Here is a 23,430-nt window from a genome sequence, read left to right on the forward strand (position 1 = left end):
TTCCCCCGATTGGCTATGACGCAGACGGAGGACTGGCAGTCGGATCGCTCTGATTGGCTGCGGACCGAGGCAGAAAGTGCTGAGAGTTCCATTCCGCGGAGCGCGCTGGGCCTTGAGGATTTAAGCCTAGGAGTCGAGGGGAAACTTGCCCTTTCTTTCGAGGGATTCTCCAGCACGTGGCGGGGAATTAAGGAATCCGGTAAGTATTGAGGGTGTGGGTTTGCAGACTCTTTCCCCCTTTTCCGTGCTAGTGCTGTGCTTGGCTGTCCACCCATATTTTATCTCCTCCTGCGCGGCAGGCAGAAATCCAACAGGTGAAGCCTCACTTTCTCTCCCTAGAAAAGCTGCACCTGTTGCATTTGCCGCCCTGTGCACGGCTCTTAAAAGGCAGAGGAGACCTATCAAGTAAGGTGAAATGTTTGTGATCCCTAGCTTGTGGGGGTGGTGGAAATGCATAAAGTTTTCACTGTTTCAGAGGACTGGGCTGAAGGAGGCCTGAGGGCGTTTAGTCCCCTGTAAATGTTGTTGTTTAGTCGTTTAGTCGTGTCCGACTCTTCGTGGCCCCCTGGACCAGAGCATGCCAGGCACTCCTGTCTCCCACTGCCTCCCGCAGTTTGGTCAAACTCATGCTGGTAGCTTCGAGAACACTGTCCAACCATCTCGTCCTCTGTCGTCCCCTTCTCCTTTTGCCCTCCATCTTTCCCAACATCAGGGTCTTTTCCAGGGAGTCTTCTCTTCTCATGAGGTGGCCAAAGTATTGGAGCCTCAGCTTCAGGATCTGTCCTTCCAGTGAGCACTCAGGGCTGATTTCCTTTAGAATGAATAGGTTTGATCTTCTTGCAGTCCATGGGACTCTCAAGAGTCTCCTCCAGCACCATAATTCAAAAGCATCCATTCTTCGGCGACCAGCCTTCTTTATGGTCCAGCTCTCACTTCCGTACATCACTACTGGGAAAACCATAGCTTTAACTATACGGACCTTTGTTGGCAAGGTGATGTCTCTGCTTTCCCCTGTAAATACTTGCAGCCATGTTTTTTAGAGCATGTTAGCAGTTAGATCTTGTCCTCCAGGAACGGGGAATCTGCAGCCTTCAAGAAGTTGCTGGACTCTCCATCAGTTCAGCCAGCATGGGTAGCGATCCAGGGATGTTGGAAGCTGTAATCCAGCACAGTTTGGAGTGTTGTTATACTTTGCTATATTTGCTATGTTACAGGCAACATCACAGACTTGTGAGAAAAACGGGGAGAGGATATCAACACAATAATAATTAACATGCGGATCATGAAAAATGTGCCATAAAGTGCAGGGCTAACCATCTTTATTCGTAGATGTTCCTCAAAAGCCAGAAACTTACTCATGACTAAGTGTTACAGGATTGCAGTCCTAAGCGCAGAGCCACCCCATACATATAAAGTCACCCATGGCTTCCCCCAAGGAATCCTGGGAACTGTAGTTCTCCCCTCACAGAGCTACAGTTCCCATCACCCATAACAAACAGCAGGTCCCTGGATTTTGTGGGGAAAGTCTTGTGCTTTGAAGCGTCGGGTGTGCCATAAAAGCATGGTGCAGATCTGCCCCTCGTCTTTCTGGAATATGCCAACCAGCTCATTTTTACTGCCAACAGCGGGCGGGCAGTTAAGCTGCCGCTTACCCCTTTTAAACAAGGGCTGCAAATTTTAATGATTAAACTGAGTTATTTTCCTCAACACTGGCTGGTTCAGCTGCTATGACCAATTCCTGAATATGGATAGCTTGCCCACAGTGACCTGTCTTGCACGAGGCCACCAGCCAGAGCGATGTTATTCCAGCTATTAAAATAAGCTTCAGCTGCCAATACCGTTTCAGTCCAAAGTCAAGGGTTTGCAAATGACTTGCAAAGCCCTGAACCACTTGAGACCTAAATAACTGAGCGAGATCCTCTCCCAAGTATGTCCCTACCTGGGAGTTAAGGGTGAGAGAATCTCCATGGTGTCTCACCACCAGAAACTGAACATCAGGCCAGGAGGGAAGGTCCTTTCTGCTGGGGCAACTAATCCTTGGAATTTCATGGCCCTTGGTGCCTGCGCTGATGGTTTTTAGAGGCTAAAATGTGGCTGATCACTCAGGCCTTTCACCCAGGCTGCAATCTGAAATGGTTTCAGTTGTTGTCTATATTGTATTTTTATTGTCCCATTGGCATTTTATGACTTTGTTCCAGTTGTATTGTCAGTCACCCAGAGCCCTGTGGATCTGCAACAGAATTTAAATAGACTTAAGTAAATAAACTGGATTAGGTAACTGATTCAACTCTTAAAAAAAAAGGTGTACACCTCTTAACCAGAAATATTATAATGAACACAAAGTACAAACGGTAGGTGGCAGGGCATTGTTTTTATAACAAGCATTCCCCACTTTTTCTCTCTTGCATGTTTACATCATCTAAAAACAGGGAGCGCCTCCTTCAGAGTGTTTGTTTTTACCCTTAGGTAAATGTAATTAGTGAATTAATCAACAAAGAAACACAATTAATTGGCTGATATTTTCTTAGCCCCTGGATTTAACGAATATTGCTAAGCTGCGTGTTTCAGTTTGGGAGAGGACGGGTGCATAGCTTTCAGCAGAATAAAGCACAAATTATAATAAAAAGACGCCTGTGAATGTCATGCGTGGCTATTGTGGGTGTGTTGTTTCTTACACAGAGGTGCTTTTGGGGGACAAAAGGTATGTAAAGTGGCCCCCCAGGTTATGTTGGAACTAGTAACTTTTCGTGAAGTTCTGAAGCTGATGCTCATGGGAGTCATATAAAGGACCCTTGACCATTAGGTCCAGTCGTGACCGACTCTGCGGTTGTGGCACTCATCTCACTTTATTGGCCGAGGGAGCCGGCGTGCAGCTTCTGGGTCATGACTAAGCCGCTTCTGGCGAACCAGAGCAGCGCACGGAAACACCGTTTACCTTCCCGCTAGAGCAGTACCTATTTATCTACTTAGATAGATAGATAGATAAATTTATTGTCATTGTCCGTATATACACAGTATACACAACAACGAAAATCAAACACCCACCCAAAGACCGGGTTCACATATACATTTGCACGTATCTCCGACACTCTCATCCTATTCAGACATAATCTATAAAACATAACATAATCCAGAATATAACATGACCTATTAAGGCATAACATAACCTAAAACCTAAAACATAACCTAAAACCTATCTCATTCCTTCCTACTCTCTGCTTGCTAAACCTTGCAACTGGCCCTGAGATCATTATTTAGTGCAATCAGAGCTCTTGGATAGAAACTATTCAGAAGGCGTGTGGTTCGTGTTTTCATTGTCCTACTTGCACTCTGATGTGCTTTCGAACTGCTAGGTTGGCAGGAGCAGGGACCGAACAACAGGATCTCACCCCATCGCGAGGATTCGAACCGCCGACCTTCTGATCGGCAAGCCCTAGGCTCTGTGGTTTAACCCACAGCGCCACCCGCGTCGGGAGTCATATAGAGAGAGATAATTTTGAACTTGGAAGGGTTCCACGAGGGCAGTGTTAGAAACTGGGATAGAAAAGCTAGGAGCCAAATGGCTTCTGGGACCTGGGTTGTGGGCACCAAAACAGAATGTCTAGTTCTCTTCCGCGGCTCCAGAAATCGCTTCTGCGCATGCCTAGATGCCGGAAATCGCGCCTGTGCATGTCCGTGCTGCCAGAAATCGCAATTTTTGGCGTCTGGGCATGCACAGAAGCAATTTCCGGCACCGCGGACATGTGCAGACACAATTTCCAGTGTCGCGCTGCGCCGGTCTGGCCCACGGCGGATCTCCGTGGTAGTGATCTGGCCCATGCCCGCTAAGCCTTGCCAACCCCTGGTCTAGTTGCCACGGAGGGTGGGGGTCGGCAACACTTTATTTATTATTTTTATAAGCATGAACCAACACACAATTCACAAGAGACACGTTGTTAACATCACGTTTTTATCAGAAATGGTTAACACATGTTTAATTTGGTGTTGATAATAAAATTATTGGTACCATACTTCAGTTTTCAAAACACCCTACGCTTTATTGTTAAACTCCTTAACATATTGTCTGTCTTTAACATATACTTCGAAGCTTCAAAGCACACGCGTTTCAGTAATCCTTAAGTGTCAGCAAAAAAACAGCACCCAGACTTTTTGAAGTGCTCGCAAATGGAGAATCTTTAGGTGCAAAATGCGCCTGGCGCCCTGCTAATTTCGAACCCTGAACGAGGGTCATGTAGCCCTTCCCCCTAAAATGCTGGGTTAGCAGTTTTTAAAGCCAGACATTCTTAGCTCTGGCCCCTCTGATGCCCAGGACAATCTTGGACGCTAGGCAGTATTTCAAAATGGACTTTAGCTGTTTGGCGATTGCGAGCTGCCTGCAGTTGCCCAATTAGCTGCACACGGCCTTTTTGCTATCCTTGAGGAGTTAACGAATAACTCGAGATGAGTTCCCCCGGTTAAGACAGCCTGAGCTTTGTTCCTGCTGCAGTTTGCGCCTGTTTAAGGCTCTGGTCCTGCCAACAAGTCACACGGAGGTCAGCAGATGAGAACCATCTGTTGATTTGGGCAGGCTGGCTTGTCAGTCTTGCTCCAGACAGGGCGGCTGCCCTGCTTCACACCTCCCAAGCTCAGAAGCAGGGGTCCACTGCAGCCACGCCATACATTTAAAGTACATGGCTTTCCCCACAAAGAGCCCTGGGAACTATAGTTTGCTAAGGGTGCTGGGAATTATAGCTCTGTGAGGGGTAAACTGCAGCTCCCAGGATTCTTTGGGAGCAGCCATGCCTGTTAAAGTGGTATAAAAGTGCTTTGCTCCATTGCTCCTCCTACTGTTGCCTCTGCCCCGCCCACCACTTGCAAGCGGCCCCCAGAAGGCTCTCTGCAAGTGGATGTGGCCCTTGGTCTGGAGAAGGCTCCCTGCCCCTGTTTGAATGGGTCCGTGGGGCAGGGTGTTTCTTCCTGATCTTTAAATACATACGCTTTTGTGGTTTTTAAATATCTCTGTTGTTACGCTGGCTATATATTTACAAGTGTACTTGTATTTATTTTACAGTGGTACCTTGGTTCTCAAACGCCTTGGTACTCACACAACTTGGAACCCAAACACTGCAAACCCGGAAGTAAGTGTTCCGGTTTGCGAACATTTTTCGGAAGCCGAACATGCTCCGTTTTGAGTGTTACGCTTCTGTTTTGAGTGCCGCAGTTCCATTTTTAGCGTTATGCTGTGGTCTGTCTGTTTTTGCTATTTATTTTGCGTTTTTGTGGCCCTTTTGTTTTTGTGATTGTGTGGAACCCAGTTCAGCTACTGATTGATTGATTGTGTGACTGCTTTGGTTTTGGAACAGAGTTCCGGAGCGTATTAAGTTTGAGAACTAAGGTACCACTATATTATCATAAACTCCTTGGTGGCTCTGTTAAGGGCCACAAAGCAGAGTACAGTGGTGCCCCGCAAGACGAATGCCTCGCAAGACGGAAAACTCGCTAGACGAAAGAGTTTTCCGTTTTGGAGGTGCTTCGCAAAACAAATTTCCTATGGGCTTGCTTCGCAAGACGAAAATGTCTTGCGAGTTCCTGCTGGTTTTTTTCCCTCCCCCCCTTTTTTCTAAGCCGCTAAGCCGCTTATCAGCTGATCCGATCAGCAGATAAGCCGCTAAAAGCCGCTAATTGCGCTAATCCGCTAATCCTTCAATGGGCTTGCTTCGCAAAACGAGAAAACCGCTAGACGAAGAGAATCACAGAACGGATTCTTTTTGTCTTGCGAGGCACCACTGTATACAGGCCTGATAGCTCACTTATCCTTTCTCAATTTCAGCTTCCAAAGTTTTGGGACTCCCTTTTGCCTGCCCTCTGGCCAATCCTCTGCCGTTCTTTCCCTCTGGGCTGCTGCAGACCTCTGCTGCCATGACCAGCCTCCCCAAAGCAAATGGAAACCCCATAACTAAGGAGGAGTGGACCTCTCACAACAAGATGGTGATGGAACCTCTAGACACCAACGACCCAGAGGTAAGAGGGCTTCTTGTTTGGACGGTGACGTAAACCAGGAGAGGATAGTATTGATTCTGGCGGAAGAAACCGGAGGGCAGGGACCGCTGTCATTCGTCGGCAATGGTTTTGAGCAACCAGGGGACAGCAGGTCATTGACTTTTACGGGCTCAGTGACGTTCATTGAGAAAATTGCACTTGGCGCTGGCTTAACCCTTTCAGATTTTCCCACCTTCCTACCTCTGCAGCAGAGAGGGGGTCTGTTTTGGCGGCCCTCCCAGATGCTGCTGGAGTCCAATTCTCTATTTTTTAAAATTTTTATTTCAAAAGCAAAAAAAATTACAATCATCAAATTCAAAATCTATATTCATTTTCTAACATAAGCGTTTTACATAGATTACCTAAATTAAAATATATCTAATTTCTCCAGGCTTCCCTTTGCTATATGTAAATACAATGCAGTTAACAAATTATATTATAAATGATATTATAGGTTCCCTATACCCCCCACTCCCCTTCACCTATGTGTGATCTCAATATTTCACTTCTTCCATCTTGTTGTGTTCTATAAATGCAGCCTAATGGCAAAAAAGTGTACAAGAGCAGCATAAAAACCAACCACTGCAGGAAAAGCACATGTTTAAACAGCCTGAGGAAATAGGAAATATTGGGGGGGGGGGTGCAAGGAACACCTTGTACACTTGAAACGAGGGATATAAATTCTGTTGATTACTTGAAAAGAAGTCACCCAATTAGAAATGTTTCAGCCTGCAGTCCAGTTAACTAGTCACATCTAACTCTGGGCTACCTATTTGAGAACGCCCATAGTTCAGTACATCTGCTGCCTAAAACTCTGAAAAGCTGCTGCCATCCTGAACTAGATCTCCCAATGGACATTTGACACAGTCATTGTCGTCTTCTTTGGCTGTACTTGTAACTGAGTAAGATCGTCTTCCATAAACACGGTTTTTACAGTGGGACCGTAAGTGGCTGTGGAGGCCAATTCTGGATCCACGCGTCCTTCCACAGTGGGGACATTGGTTTCTGGGTGGGAGTTGATCACAGTGGGGATTTGCCAGTCGTGCCTTCCTCTTAGCATGTATCTCCCTTTCGTCCTGAGTTTGAGTGTCTTCAAAGCCCATGACACCTTTGGTAAAGGCTGTTCTCCAATTGGAGCGCTCGCAGGCCACTTTTTCCCAGTTGTCAGTGTTTATACTACATTTTTTAAGATTTCCCTTGAGAGAGTCTTTAAACCTCTTTTCTTGACCCCCAGCATTATGCTTTCCATTTTTAAGTTCAGAATAGAGCAGTTGCTTTGGAAGACGATCAGTCATTGGCACAACATGACCAGTCCAACGAAGTTGGCATTGACGAATTATTTCTTCGACACTGGTGATCTTTGCTTCTTCCAGTACACTGGCATTAGTTCGCCTGTGTTCCCAAGTGATGTTTTTCTTCCCCCGGAGACACCATTTATGGAATCGTTTGAGGAGTTGGAGATGGCGTTTATAAGTGGTCCGTGTTTCACAGCATGACATTTTCCTGTGTTCCTACACACGCTTGGTGCTGTGGGTTAAACCACAGAGCCTAGGACTTGCTGATCAGAAGGTTGGCGGTTCGAATCCCCATGACGGGGTGAGCTCCCGTTGCTCGGTCCCTGCTCCTGCCAACCTAGCAGTTCGAAAGCACGTCAAAGTGCAAGTAAATAAATAGGCACCGCTCCGGCGGGAAGGTAAACGGCGTTTCCGTTTGCTGCTATGCTTCGCCAGAAGCAGCTTAGTCCTGCTGGCCACATGACCCGGAAGCTGTACGCCGGCTCCCTTGGGCAATAAAGCGAGATGAACACCACAACCCCAGAGTCGGCCACGACTGGACCTAATGGTCAGGGGTCCCTTTACCTTTACCTTACACCTTTGGGGGAAAGGTGTGCATGCAGGAGGTCCCTGGCACCTCTAGGCCGGGCGAGAAAAGACTGCCTGCATGAGACCCTGCCAGTCAGTGCCAGCAGTACTGAGCTCAGTGGCCCAATGGGTCTCACTGGGTCTAAGGCGGCTTCTTCTGTCCCCGTGTCCATTTCCTCCTCGTGCAAAGGTCTACGACATCATCAAGAAGGAGAAGCGGCGGCAGCGGCTTGGCTTGGAGCTGATTGCGTCAGAGAACTTCGCCAGCCGGGCGGTTCTGGAGGCCCTGGGCTCCTGCATGAACAACAAATATTCGGAGGGATACCCGGGACAAAGGTAGGGGTCAAAGGACTTGGGCTCCAGGCCCGGATGAGATCCCTTCCCCCCATGCCAAGCAAACTTGTCTGTGTCTCATTGTTGATAAAGGCTTCCAGTGACAGGTTGTCAGGAGCGTGCCGGCAGTAAATCACACAATCGGCACAGACCTGGCTGAGTGTCAGGCCTAAGGAGCGCAGCAACTCATCCCTGGTAGGTCTTGCCCCACGGATCTGTTGCTGAGACTGAAAGTCCCTGCCTTTCCACAGCCATCTGATTCCAATCTTTCCCAGGGCTTTCCCCAAGCAATCTGAGACGGAGCCTGCGTGCAGCCAGCCTCTCCTCCGCCCTTTTTCATGCCTCTTCTGGTTCCGGGAGACAAGGGAGGCAGGCGAGCTTTTTGCAGTAGGAGAGGGAGGCATCCATGATTCTTCACCAGCTTGACTCCTCTCAGCCTCTTGATCTCCCTCTTCCCCTGCTTCAGCTTCTACCACTGATTCTGCACTTCCCTCTGCCACAGACTCCCCCAGCTCACTAAACCCTGTTACCTCTTCTCCCGCTTCCTTGTCCCACCACCAGTCTTCAGGCTCTGAGCCTTCATCCCTTGGGGGTTCCTCGGCTGGTTCCTCCCACCATTCCTCTCCACCCAACCAGTCAATGACACGGTCATTGCCCATAGGACGCACCTAGTTTTTTGGGGGGGAAATAAAGGGGAAAAAAATTCCTTTATTTCCCCCCCAAAACCAGGTCGGGGAATCCAAACCAGGTCGGGGAACAGCGGGATGGCAGCGCTCCGCCTCCCCGCTGTCCCCCGAGCTTGTGGGGCTGCCCAATGTCTGCCCGAAGCGCGGTGCGCTCTGCTTCAGCGCTCCCTGCGCTCCGTGCAGCAGGCTGCTATCTGCAGCGTAGGGAGCCCTGTGGGAACTCCCGCGGGCTCCCCAGGCTTGCGGATAGCTTCCTGAAGCCTGGAGAGCGAGAGTGGTCGGTGCGCACCAACCCCTCTCACTCTCCAAGCTTCAGTGAAAGCCTGCATTCGTCCCATAGGACACACACAGATCTCCCCTTCATTTTTGGAGGGGGAAAAGTGCGTCCTATAGGGCGAAAAATATGGTATAAGCCAGTGCTGCGGTTATGAAAACAGAGATGCGCACACAAAACTTTCCTTCTCCTTCCTTGTTTTAGGTACTATGGTGGGACGGAGTTTGTGGATGAGCTGGAGAGGCTGTGTCAGAAAAGAGCCTTGGAGGCTTATGGGCTGGACCCACAGAAGTGGGGAGTCAATGTTCAGCCCTACTCAGGTATTCCTATCATCTAACTGGTAATCTAACTGTGGAGAGGGCTGGTTCCTCTGTGGGAATCTAGCAATATAAGCTGTAAGCTAGGCTTCCTCAACCTTGGCCCTCCAGAAGTTTTGAGACTACAATTCCCATCATCCTTGACCACTGGTCCTGCTAGCTAGGGATCATGGGAGGCCAAAAACATGTGGAGGGCCAAGGTTGAGTAAGCCTGCTGTAAGCTCCTTGGATCAGAGGCCTTGCCTCTCCCTCTATAAAGCACTGTGTGTACATGGATGTCTTTGCTGGGTTCCCAATTCCTATCAGTCCCAGCCTGAGTAGTCAACAGTTGAGGGATGCAGAAACATCTGGAGCAGGGACAACCAATGGAGTGTTCTCCATCAACCTGATCATTGGTCATGCTGACGGGAACTGTAGCCCATTATATTTAGAAAGCAGTATGCTATAATCATAATAATCATAATAATCATAATATATTTATACATACATATATACATACATACATACCCTGCTCATCTGGTTGGGTTTCCCCAGCCACTCTGGGTGGCTCCCTACAGAATACAGTGGTGCCTCGCAAGACGAAATTAATCCGTTCCGCGAGTCTCTTCGTCTAGCGGCTTTTTCGTCTTGCGAAGCAACCCTATTAGCGGATTAGCGCTATTAGCGGTTTAGCGGCTATTAAAGGCTTAGCGGCTATTAAAGGCTTAGCGGATTAGCGGCTAAAAGGCTATTAGCGGCTTAGAAAAGGGGGGGGAGCGGGGAAAAATCGGAACACTCGCAAGACGTTTTCGTCTTGCAAAGCAAGCCCATAGGGAAAATTGTCTTGCGAAGCAGCTCAAAAACGGAAAACCCTTTTGTCTAGCAGGTTTTCCGTCTTGCGAAGCATTCGTCTTGCGGGGCACCACTGTATTAAAAACACGATAAAACTAGCTGAAGAAGTGTGCATGGACATGAAAGCTCATACCAATAACTAACTTAGTTGGTCTCTAAGGTGCTACTGGAAGGAATTTTTATATTTCTTTATTTTATTTTCTTTATTTTATTTTTTGTTTCGACTACGGCATACCAACACGGCTACCTACCTGTAACGATAAAACATCAAACATTAAAAACTTCCCTAAACAGGGCTGCCTTCAGATGTCTTCTAAAAGTCAGAGAGTTGTTTATTTCCTTGACATCTGACGGGAGAGCGTTCTACAGGGCGGGCGCCACCACTGAGAAGGCCCTCTGCCCGGTTCCCTGTAACCTCACTTCTTGCAGGGAGGGAACCACCAGAAAGCCCTTGGAGCTGGACCTCAGAACATATGTTAGGATATGTTCAGGCTTTCTCTCCTCCCCCCCCCTCCTCATTTTCAGGGTCTCCAGCGAACTTTGCAGTATACACGGCCCTCGTAGAGCCCCACGGAAGGATAATGGGCTTGGATTTGCCAGATGGAGGCCACCTGACCCACGGCTTCATGACGGACAAGAAGAAGATCTCGGCCACCTCCATCTTCTTTGAGTCCATGCCTTACAAGGTGAGCTGCATTCCATGCCGAAGGATCTCTGTCCTCCTTCTGAATGCAGCGATTTGTTGGGTCTTCTTTGGCGATCTCTCGTAGTTGAGTAAGATTGTCTTCCATAAACACAGTTTTAACAATGGGTCCATAAGTGACTGTGGAGGCCGATTCTGGATCCACATGTCAGTCCACAGTGGGGACATTTGTTTCCGGGCGGGAGTTGATCATGGTGAGGGAGTTGATCATGGTGAGGCCAAGTGTGCCTTCCTCTTGGAGAGCCAGTGTGGTGTAGTGGTTAAGAGCGGTAGTCTCGTAATCTGGGAAACCGGATTCGTGTCTCTGCTCCTCCACATGCAGCTGCTGGGTGACCTTGGGCCAGTCACACTTCTTTGAAGCCTCTCAGCCCCACTCATCTCACAGAGTGTTTGTTGTGGGGGAGGAAGGGAAAGGAGAATGTGAGCCGCTTTGAGACTCCTTAAAGGGAGTGAAAGGCGGGATATCAAATCCAAACTCTTCTTCTTCTTCTCTTAGCACGTTTCTCCCTTGCGTCCTGAGTTCGAGTGTCTTCAAAGCCCAGGACACCTTTGGTAAAGGCTGCTTTTCGATTGGAGGGCTCACAGGCCACTGTTTCCCAGTTGTCTGTGTTTATACAGTCATACCTTGGGTTATAGATGCTTTGGGTTGTGTGATTTCGGGTTGCACACTGTGCCAAAACCGAAAGTACCAGAACGGGTTACTTCTGGGTTTTGGTGCTTGCACATGCACAGAAGTGCTAAATTGTGCTTTGCGCATGCGCAGAAGCCCTGGATCGTGACCTGCGCATGCGCAGAAGCCCTGGATCGCTGAGTCGGCATTGCGGACACTGCGGGTTGCGAACGTGCTTCCCGCATGGATCATGTTCGCAACCCGAACGTCCTCTGTACTACATTTTTTCAGATTTGCCTTGAGAAAGTCTTTGAATCTCTTTTGTTGACCACCAGCATTACGCTTTCCATTTTAAAGCGTGTGGTGGTGGAGCACTTAGCTGCCTAAGAATGCGTTCAGAAGTTTCTTTGCCACAGCTCTACCTTGGCACCGTATCCTGGTAGCCCATTCAGCTTGCAGTTGTGTAATGAGAGATGTGAGGCACCAAGCATGAGCCAGCCCCTTGCAAGCTTGAGAACTTTCTGCTTGGGCCCTTCCTTGGCGCCTGCTGGAACCTCTGTGGCCAATCTCCTCTTCTGGTGTCTACTGTAGCTGCTCCTGTTGAACTGTTATTCTTGGTCCTCCTGCTCACCAGGTCAACCCTGAAACTGGTTACATCGACTATGACAGGCTGGAGGAGAATGCCCGCTTGTTCCACCCAAAGCTGATCATCGCAGGTAAGACGATTGGTGGAGATGTACCCTTACTAACGTTCTGTAATCGCCAACAATCCCCCTACTCCACCAGAGCCAGGGCCTTCTCAGTGATGGCTCCGGCCTGCTGGAATGCTCTGTCCCATGAGACCAGGGCCCGGCAGGATTTAACCTCCTTCCGCAGGGCCTGTAAGACAGAGCTATTCCGCCTGGCTTTCAATTTGAACTTAGCCTGATCTTTTATTCCCCTTACTTCCCTCCCCCTCCCCTTTTTATGAAGATTACCCGCTCTGGGATCCCACAGCTAATTCTCCCCTAGTCTCCTCGCTGGCCCAAATAGGACTAATTTAGCCAGCTAGCCCTGGTGATCATCTAATGTTTATTGGATGGATTTCCCCCCTAAATTGATTTTTGAATTCTGAATTTATTGTTATTCACGGTTTATACTGCATTTTATGCTGTTTTTTGTTGCATTAATTAACTGTTTTAAATTTGTTGTTAGCCACCCTGAGCCCAGTTTTCTGAACCAGGAAGGGTGGGGTATAAATACAAATTTATTATTATTATTATTATTACTCCCTGCTAGTATTATATACAATGAACTTCCTCAACCTGGTCTTCCAGATGTTGTTGAAGTCCAACCACTATCAGCCCCAGCCTGCAGGTCCTAGTCCAATGGTTTCTGAAGGGCACCATGTTGCCAAAGGCTGATAAACAGTACTGCCTTTAATTAAAAGCCAAGAAAAGCAGATTAAAAAAAAATTATTGGAATCCTGAACTGCTGGAGCCAATGGTATATCTCTTGGAATAGGGTTCAGTTAGGTAGGGGCCACCACTAAGAAAGCCCTGTCTCTACTGTCTATACCTGGCATTCTTGAACCTCTCTTACCTAAATGCTACAAAGCATTATGTTTCCATAAGGCAGTGGCACCTATGGATTGCATGCCCTTCCATTGCTCTTTCTTTATTTCAGTCTCAAGCTTAGTTTTCATTCTCGCTTTTCCTCTTCCCGGACTTCTTTTAAAATGCAACCAAATTCTATAGTTAACACCAAATTGATACAATACGTTTCAGCTTAAAGCCTATTTAGGCATTAAGCTGTATGAAAATGAATAGGTATTCTTACTAAGCAATAATGGACACTTTTTACATTTTATTAATGATAAATGAAAACCAGTCGTTATTGCTGGTAAGATCTTTCAGCTTAAGGTACTTATAGCATTGCTCTGATTTAATCACACGTTTGCCACAGATATGTATAAATATACATGCCTAAATCTTAACTATTATTTAGAAAATATTTATTGCTGCCGTAAATATTCCAATTTTCCTTTAAAGCTCCGTTTCACTGTTTAGAAAATAGTGATTGAGAAGAGAGATCTTCCTCCATGTTTCCCGTCCCAATAAGAAATCAAGATAACAACCTTTTTATAAAAGAATGGAAATGGTTTAATGAATATTTACAGATAAATTGCAAATAGATAAAAAATTGGCAGGATTGTTGTAATAACTCTGATAAGAGTTTCTATTTAAAGTAGATAATTAAATGAGCAAATTAAATGGATATGCAGAAGATATTAAAAAATAAATTTAAGGAACCGCAGAAAGAGGGGGAAGGAAGTCAAACTTTGAAATGTTAAAATGATGGTAAAATTAATGAAATGTATAAATGTGAAAAGTGAAATATACTCCGAGTCGAGTGTGGATTTCATGCTCTTTATTCAGCTCATAGTAGTGAGGAATGAAAGTTCCCCCAAAATATCTGTTTTATATACATTATTTACACAATGGGTCGCACGTGATTGGCTAATTCCGGGATTCTCCTGTAAGCCAATCAGGTTGCGGATTCACTTCCACCTGGAGCTGGATTGGGTGGCTCCTGCAGACCAATCATACTGCTGCATTGTTCTAAGACCAATCAGACTGCTGCATTCTGCTCCCTATTGTGCTAGGACCAATCAGACCGCTGCATTCTGAATCCTATTGTTCTAGGACCAATCAGACTGCTGCTTTTTGGATCCTATTCAACTCAGTACATAACAAAAAGTATAAATAAAAACTTAAAAAAGAAGACGACATGTTTCAATAAGGCACTTGCCTCTGGATCATTTCCCAGCTGGTCTTGGGCATTCTGAATTGTCTCTTCTCTCCTAGGGGTCAGCTGCTATTCGCGGAACCTGGACTACGCTCGCATGAGGAAGATTGCCGATGAGAACGGGGCATACCTGATGGCTGACATGGCTCACATCAGTGGCTTGGTGGCCGCCGGCGTGGTGCCGTCCCCCTTCGAGCACTGCGACGTGGTCTCGACCACGACGCACAAAACTCTGCGGGGGTGCCGGGCGGGCTTGATTTTCTTCCGGAAAGGTGAGGGTTGTGGCGTAGAACAACTGCCCATTTTTTCCAGGAAGGGGGTGAACTTAGGGGTGGGCAGTCAGGGGCCACATGCATCAGGAAATGGGTGGTTGGGGGCCGAAATGCTGCTGGGCAGTGCCCAAGGTCGCCGGTGCTATTTACACTCCTTTCAGTGCTTATTCACCGGCAGCCTCAATTGTGATGGGGAGAAAGGTGCTGCTAAGACTTAATATAGGCAGCTAGGTAAAGGTAAAGGGACTCCTGACCATTAGGTCCAGTCATGGCCGACTCTGGGGTTGTGGTGCTCATCTCGCTTTACTGGCCGAGGGAGCCGGCGTACAGCTTCCGGGTCATGTGGCCAGCATGACTAAGCCGCTTCTGGCGAACCAGAGCAGCGCACGGAAACACCATTTACCTTCCCGTCGGAGCGGTACCTATTTATCTACTTGCACTTTGACCTGCTTTCGGACTGCTAGGTTGGCAGGAGCAGGGAAGAACAACGGGAGCTCACCCCGTCGTGGGGATTCGAACCTCCGACCTTCTGATCAGCAAGTCCTAGGCTCTGTGGTTTAACCCACAGCGCCACCCGCGTCCCAATATAGGCAGCTAAGAATAAATAAATTTGTTCTCCAAGCCAACTTCATTTGGCCCTTCTCATATCCCCAAGTAATGCTAATGCTGTCAATTCTTATTTTGTAATTAAGTAAATTTCTAGGAACTCTATATACAGTTGTACCTTGGTTCTTGAATGGAATCCATTCCAGAAGTCTGTTCAAAAACCAAAGCGCGGCTTCTGATTGGCTGCAGGAGCTTCCTGTACTCAAGCGGAAGCTGCGTCAGATGTTTAGGTTCCAAAAAACGTTCGCAAACCGGAACACTTATTTCCGGGTTTGCGGCCTTCAGGAGCCAAAACGTTCGAGTCACAAGACATCTCGAGAACCAAGGTACGACTGTAATGGTTTTATTATACAGTGGTACCTCGGGTTATACACGCTTCAGGTTACAGACTCTCCTAACCCAGAAATGGTGCTTCAGGTTAAGAACTTTGCTTCAGGAGGAGAACAGAAATCGTGCTCCGGTGGCGCGGCAGCAGCAGGAGGCCCCATTAGCTAAAGTGGTGCTTCAGGTTAAGAACAGTTTCAGGTTAAGAATGGACCTCCTGAACGAATTAAGTACTTAACCCGAGGTACCACTGTATTTATTTATTTATTGCATTCATAGACCAGCTTTTTGTCCATGGTTCATTTAATCCACACACCACAACCCTGTGAGGTGGGTTAGGCTGAGAGGCAGCGACTGTCCCAAGGTTGCCCAGTGAGCTTCATGGCTGAGTCAGGATTCGAACCCTGGTCTCCCAGTCCAAATCTGACGCACCAACCACTACACCACCACTGAAGTCCTTTTGTAGTGAGAGACACCATTGCTCTGCCTCCCCTGGTGCTTTCTACTCTAATGGGGAGAAGCTCCCCCATCGCCTGCTTGCCTGCGCTTTTAACTGGCGACGCCAGGAATCGCACACGGGACCTTCGGCACTCCAAGCGGGTGTTCTGCCACTGAGCCGCAACCTCTCTCAGTAGCTGATTGCGTTTGGAGTTGAGTGTTTGGCTCTAGGTAACTGCAGAGTTGAAGCCAAGGGGAAGGATTAGCCTAGAGCAGCGGTAGCAGCACCCCAAAAACTCCTGCCCCAAATTGCCTTCCTCCTTTCTCTTCTCCCCAGGTGCCCGCAGCGTGGATCCGAAAACGGGGAAAGAAATCCTGTACAACTATGAAAGCCTGATCAACCAAGCAGTGTTTCCTGGGCTACAGGGAGGGCCGCACAACCACGCCATTGCAGGTGAGGCAGGCTCTCTAAAACAGGGAGACTGGAGGCAGTGGCGTAGCGTGGGTTGTCAGCACCCGGGGCAAGGCAAGTAATTTGCGCCCCCTAACCCCTAACCTGCCGCCGCTGCCAGCTTCCTCTTGCTGCTGCCTGGTCTGGTCTGGTGTGGTTCTCTCCCGCGCTCAGCGTTGTGCTGGGCGGCCGCTGCACTGTCCCTCCCCCAGATAGTCCCTCGCTCTCTCTCTGCACCGCACGCCTGGCACCCACCCCCTCCACAGTGGGCGGTGACCCGGCGGCTCGGATTGGATTCGCACAGCCCGCACTGCAGTGAGAGAGAGTGAGTGAGCCAGGTAGCGGCAGAGAGCTGAGAGTGCGAGCGCACCCCCCCCCCAGATGTTGCACCCGGTGCGGCTGGCCCCCCCTGCACCCCCCACGCTACGCCACTGACTGGAGGTAGACTGCTAGCTCTATGAGCAGGGTGGATAAAAATCAATGATTTAATTTTTTTAAAAAAAATTAAAACGGATTTTTTTCATTTAAATCGGATTTTTTTTATTTAAATCAGATTTTTAAAATTTAAATTAGATTTTTAAAATAAAATGCTTTTGGAGGAAAGATCTTTCTAAAGGTAGTTTTCTATTTAAGTTACATTATAGTCCAAAAGGCTATTCATCAGCAAATAAGGATTTGTTTAAAGTTTTTCATATGTGCTAAAACTCAGTCTAAATTAGTTTGACACATATGCTATAACGTTATTGCTTTAGTTAAATAAACTGTTTAAATTGTTATTAAGGAAATGATTATTTTTCTCCTGCTAATAAAGTACAGCAGAAAAGTTGTCAAAATATAGTTAACTTACTAAGCATCACAATAATTTCATAATTACCTGTCTATGTATTTCTAATAGAATAACCAAATCAGTAGTTTTTGATATAACTGTAAAAACTACTCTGAAAATTTATTATTCCAAAAACGAAACCTTCCTCTCGTTGTAAATATTAAGATTATACTAGCAAGAATGAGTTTTCAGGGTGGGTGTGTGTGATGATTTAAATCAAGTCTTACTGATTAGTGATTTAAATTGTGATTTAAATCAAATCCACCCTGTCTATGAGTGATCTGTGATAGATCTGGCGGAAGGGTAACAAGGAGGGAGGGAGGGGGTTTCAGAATCTGAGAGCAGCCACCGAAAAGGCCCAAAAAGATGGAGGTGTTTGATGAGACATCTTTCTCCGTTCCACACACCCCTGCCCACCTTTTCTCTTCTTTTTTGTCCAGGAATTGCGGTAGCTCTGAAGCAAGCCATGACTCCGGAATTCAGAGCTTACCAGAGGCAGGTCGTCGCCAACTGCAAGGCCTTATCCAACGCCCTCGTTGGCTTGGGATATCACATTGTTACAGGTAAGGAACAGCTAGGACACAAAACACACAAACACACACACAGAGAGAGAGAAAGAGTCGGCCCTGTCAGGAAGAAACATTACGGACAGAATAATTGCCACACACAGGAAGAACCAAGGAGTTTGAATGCTTCACCTGTAGTTGTATACATCATTTAATGTGGTGATACAAAGGGAAGGTGTTAATTAATATAAGGGATTGTTATGATATAAGGGGTTGTTATTTTTACTGGAGCGTAATTGAAATTTATAAGGTTTTGGAATGCAGAAATAAAGTAAATCACCAAACCATCAATTCTAGCACGGGGTGTGAGGGGTGGGACGGGACGGGACGGGGACCTAAATTGTATAATTTGGCATCTCAATTACTGATATTTCTCAGTGCTTTTTTTCTTAAAAAAAGGTGTTTAAGGGTGCTTTCATTTTCCTACTCATATTGAAATATTGCCCCTTAATGAGGGCACACTTAGATTCACAAAATGTTTAGGGGTATGTGTGCCCCTGTCAGGAGTTCAGCCTACACTCAAATAGGACCCTGGCAGAGACATGTGCCCGACTGGCATGTTCCCTCCCTCCTGGTCGATCGTTTGGGAGCTTCAAAAGCTTTCTTCTGCCCAAACATCACAGCAACCAATGCCAACAGACACCGACACACTTAGGGATCCGCAGAGTTTGCGCATCATGCGTGACAGACCTTAGCAACTCAGCATTTTGGCTAATCTACTTTATTTACATATAAACACACACGGAGCACGGCAACATGGCTCCCTCTCTCTCTAGCATCAGACAGCAAAGAGAAAAAACAAAGGACAATAGTCACACTTCACGGAACACAGTAACACAAACATCCTGTCTCCGTCACTTCCCACTTTGTGGAGTCAAAACATACCACGTCATGTGAAAGACAACAATCCCATGACTGCAATCATGGAGCAGGAATTCTAACAGCCCCTGCATGCCCCCAGAAAACAAAAGTACTGGTATTACTAATTGTATTATAATTTGGCATTGTTATAATGAGGCTGTTATTGGATTGTTGTAATTGAAAACTAGTAAAAATTATTATTGAAAGGAAGAAAGAGAACAAGAAAGAGTCGCCCCTGCTTTCCCTTACAAGCGAGGCTGTGAGTGTGAACCTCTGCCTCTTTATTAATATCTGGTGTTGCTTCCAGGTAAATTGGCTGGAGGCATTTGCAAGGTTATATCTGGGGACAGAGTCAGCAAGTTCATCACCTCTGCTTTAGAGAACGTAGCTTGGATCGTACCCTTGAGCTGCCAGATAACAGTTTTGTTTTGCTCCATGGGATGCCTGGGGGTGGGGGTGGGGCTGAAATCTCAGTCCCAGAAGCTAAAAGCCTCTTATTTCATTTATTCATTACACTTTATATACCACCATTCCACCCCCTTCAAGGAGCCCAAGGTGGTATACGTCGTTCTCCCATTCCTCATTTAATCCGTACAACAACCCTGCGCGGTAGGTTAGGCCAAGAGGCAGCAACTAGCCCAAGGTCACCAAGTGACTGTGGCCAGCCAAGCAGGGAGGATTTGAACCCTGGTCTCCCAGGTCCTAGCCCAGCGCTCTAAACTTTTGCACCATACTGGCTAGCAAAACACTTGCTAGAGAGAGCAAGTTTCAAGTCTCAAGAAGCCAAGGGGTGGAGATTCAGCCCAGGTCCAAAAGATGTTCCAAAGTCTAGGCCAGGCAAGAGCCTAAACTGAAGGGCACAGGTTGTTTTAGCGGCCGGGGATGATGTAATTTACCGTATTGTTCGCTCTATAAGACACACTTTTCCCCTCCTAAAAAGTAAGGTGAAATGTGTGTGCGTCTTATGGAGCAAATGCAGGTTGCGCGGCTATCCCAGAAGCCAGAACAGCAAGAGGGATCGCTGTGCAGCGAAAGCAGCAATCCGTCTTGCTGTTCTGACTTCGCTTCAGAGGCACTGCATAGCTTTCCCTCTCTGCACTTTCTCTTCAGCAAAGCGGGAGGAGAAACGGAGAGGCGCTGCGCAGAGAGGGAGAGAATATTTTTTTTCTTGTTTTCCTCCTCTAAAACTAGGTGCGTCTTATGTCGGGTGCGTCTTATAGAGCGAAAAATACGGTATGTTAATTTGTAATTTAGCAGCATCAACATGACCTGTTCTAGATGCTTAAAACGCGATGCCAGTTCTTATCTGCTTGTCCTACTGAACTGATGCTTGCAAACTTCCCTGGTAGCTGCCATGTTCCTCGTTTCCCTCTGCTGCCCCCCCCAATCACCCTTGCAAATTTGGGGTGGCATGAGTGAGTCACTGCTGGCGTTTGGCTCTTCTCCTAGGCGGCTCCGACAACCATTTGATCCTGGTGGACCTGCGCAGCCGAGGCACGGACGGAGGGCGGGCCGAACGTGTTCTTGAACTCTGCTCCATTGCATGCAACAAGAACACCTGCCCAGGTGAGAGTGGCCAAGCTTGAAGAGGTTCTTCACAGTGCGTAGCAATGGCCAAGCATCTGCCTCACAGCGCTGGGGTTTAGCAGTTTTCAGAAATGCCTGGTGTAGGGGTTGTGTATTGAAACTAGGAGAGGGATACAGTGGTACCTTGGGTTACAGACGCTTCAGGTTACAGACTCTGCTAACCCAGAAATAGTACCTCGGGTTAAGAACTTTGCTTCAGGATGAGAGCAGAAATCGCGTGGCGGAGGTGTGGCGGCAGCGGGCGGCCCCATTAGCTAAAGTGGTGCTTCAGGTTAAGAACAGTTTCAGGTTAAGAACGGACCTCCAAAACGAATTAAATTCTTAACCCGAGGTACCACTCTATATTTCTTAGATGTTATCCTTCCTGACTCACATTTGGGAGTTCCACAAAGTACTTCCTCTTGTCATTCCCTCGGCCGGTGAATTCGGATCCTCCTAGCTGGGTATGAACAGGCCTAGTCTGCCCACTGATTTCTCTGGCCTCATCTTGCCCACTCTGCCTGGCAATCACTCTACCAGGCAGAGAAGGATCTTTCCTGGACCTAAGACCCCTTTAACTAGTGGTCCAGGGGGTGGCATTTGGCAGCTTGTGCACACAAAGTAGGGGCTCTTTCCTCTGAGTCACTACCCCTCCCATTTGGGGAGGAATTCAGGAAGGATGGGAAAGTAGACCTGAAGGAGCGTCTCCACCCCCATTGTTCAGCCCGGACACTGAGGTCCAGCTCCGAGGGCCTTCTGGCGGTTCCCTCACTGCGAGAAGTGAGGTTACAGGGAACCAGGCACAGGGCCTTCTCGGTAGTGGCGCCTGCCCTGTGGAACGCCCTCCCATCAGATGTCAAGGAAATAAACAACTATCGGACTCTTAGAAGACATCTGAAGGCAGCCCTGTTTAGGGAAGTTTTTAATGTTTGATGTTTTATTGTGTTTTTAATGTTCTGTTGGAAGCCACCCAGAGTGGCTGGGGAGGCAGATGGGCGGGGTACAAGTTATAAATTACTTTTATTATTATGAATAATAGAATCGTAGAGTTAGACAGGACCACAAGGGTCGTCTAGTCCAACCCCCTGCAATGCAGGAATATTTCACACAACGTGGGGCTCGAACCCACAACACTGTGATCTCATGTTCTACCAACTGACTGTCCTTTATTTTGTCACTGCTGCTGCCCTTTGGGGAAGCCTTGTCCAAACCATTAGAGTCACCAGTTTTGAGGGTTTAAACTGTTGGGAGCCGCCTGGCGTGGCTGGAGAAATAATAAATTAGAAATAAATTATTATTATTATTATTATTATTTATTTATTATTATTATTATAAAGCAGCAACTTTAGAAGACTGCTGGGTAGGAAAACTGAAGTCTGTTTAAATAACAGACTTCAGTTTTTATGCAGTTTATCTATGCAATGTATAAAACTGGCCAGCTGACCGTGTCTTTGGATTCAACCCACGGCCTCTTCCCTCGTGCCTAGGAGACAAGAGTGCCCTGCGCCCCAGCGGTCTTCGGCTGGGAACACCAGCCCTTACCTCCAGGGGATTCTTGGAAGAGGACTTCCGGAAAGTCGCTCACTTCATCCATAAAGGTAGGAAGGTGCCTGTGGGCATGGGAGCTCTGTTTTTGGAGATCTGGGCTTTGCTTTCTACCTCATCTTCGCCCGCAGCCTCTGCCTTAGGTGAACGCTGGTTTCATCCCCTCACTTATTTGCAGAATGATTTGGAAGTGCCAATGCCAATTCAGTTACAGGTAGATAGCCGTGTTGGTCTGCCATAGTCGAAACAAAATAAAAAAAAATTCCTTCCAGTAGCACCTTAGAGACCAACTAAGTTTGTTATTGGTATGAGCTTTCTGTCAGTATCTCAGCTCGCAGTCAGAGGTAACTGGCCTCCCCGGGAGGATACAGGCTGAGATACTTGTTGACCTTCCCGTCTGCGTCTCCCGGCAGGCAAGGTCATAAATCGGCGATCCTCCTCAAACGTGAGAAGAACACACCCTCCTCCTTCTCCCTCCCTGCATTCCCCCAGGGAGGGGAAAAGAGACAGACAGGAGTCCTATTTACATGGCTTTTATTCCTGTCATTCAGCAGTACAGAGAAACGTTACTGCTCTCTCCAGACTCCGGCAGTAGAGTCACAACTCCACCCCTGTACTTCCAGTACAGGTCAGATGACACTCTGAGCTAACATCCGGTGCTCAGTACAGAGAATGGACTGCCCCTTTTCCCCACCAGTACAGTTCCAGACAACAACATCCTGTTTTGCTTTCCAGCCACCTGCAGCTGGCTTTTGCATTGCTGCTTTTTCCTGACACTTTCATGACACGAAAGCTCATACCAATAACAAACTTAGTTGGTCTCTAAGGTGCTACTGGAAGGATGTTTGTTTCAAATGCAAATTCATACTAGGTTGCACCTTGTTTCAGGTGTGAGGAACCTGTGCTCTCCCCCCCCCCCATTATCTTGCTTATTTACACCCCACCATTTTCTCCAAGGGGGCGCCCATGCTTCTTCCCCTCCTCGTTGAATCCACACAACAACCCTGTGAGGTAGGTTAGGCCAAGAGGCAGTGACTGCTCCAAGGCCACTTCCGGAGCTTCCTGACTGAGTGGAGATTTGAACCCTGGCCTCCCCCAGGTCCTAGTTTGACCCTCTAACCACTACACCACTCTGCCTCTTGCTAGACCACTATTTCCTTCATCCCAGATCATTGGCCATGCTTGTCTTGGGCTGGAGGTAGTTGGAGCTCGATAGCATCTCGAGGGCCGCCCTTCAGAGGATTTGGGCTGGCACATTTGAGGAGTTAGGTAAAGGTAAAGGGACCCCTGACCATTAGGTCCAGTCATGGCCGACTCTGGGGTTGTGGCGCTCATCTCGCTTTATTGGCCGAGGGAGCCAGCGTACAGCTTCCAGGTCATGTGGCCAGCATGACTAAGCCACTTCTGGCGAACCAGAGCAGCGCATGGAAACGCAGTTTACCTTCCCGCCGGAGTGGTACCTATTTATCTACTTGCACTTTGACGTGCTTTCGAACTCCTAGGTGGGCAGGAGCAGGGACCGAGCAACGGGAGCTCACCCCGCCGCGGGGATTC

At 47.7% G+C, this 23,430-nt stretch overlaps 1 protein-coding gene across 1 annotated transcript in view; it reads left to right on the forward strand.

Moving 5' to 3' along the window:
* Positions 1–23,430, forward strand: part of SHMT1 (serine hydroxymethyltransferase 1) — a 26,097-nt gene continuing 2,667 nt past the window's right edge. Inside the window, exons 1-11 of the mRNA XM_081169546.1 lie at positions 1–199; positions 5,810–6,000; positions 8,071–8,216; positions 9,378–9,493; positions 10,847–11,007; positions 12,269–12,350; positions 14,481–14,693; positions 16,399–16,515; positions 17,779–17,901; positions 20,215–20,331; positions 21,819–21,929. Of these exons, the coding sequence (XP_081025672.1) occupies positions 16–199; positions 5,810–6,000; positions 8,071–8,216; positions 9,378–9,493; positions 10,847–11,007; positions 12,269–12,350; positions 14,481–14,693; positions 16,399–16,515; positions 17,779–17,901; positions 20,215–20,331; positions 21,819–21,929 (1,561 nt within the window). The 5' untranslated portion in view covers positions 1–15. The remainder of the gene's footprint in view (positions 200–5,809; positions 6,001–8,070; positions 8,217–9,377; positions 9,494–10,846; positions 11,008–12,268; positions 12,351–14,480; positions 14,694–16,398; positions 16,516–17,778; positions 17,902–20,214; positions 20,332–21,818; positions 21,930–23,430) is intronic.

Source organism: Podarcis bocagei, assembly GCF_964188305.1.
Source record: "Podarcis bocagei genome assembly, chromosome: 14".
Taxonomy (NCBI): domain Eukaryota; kingdom Metazoa; phylum Chordata; class Lepidosauria; order Squamata; family Lacertidae; genus Podarcis; species Podarcis bocagei.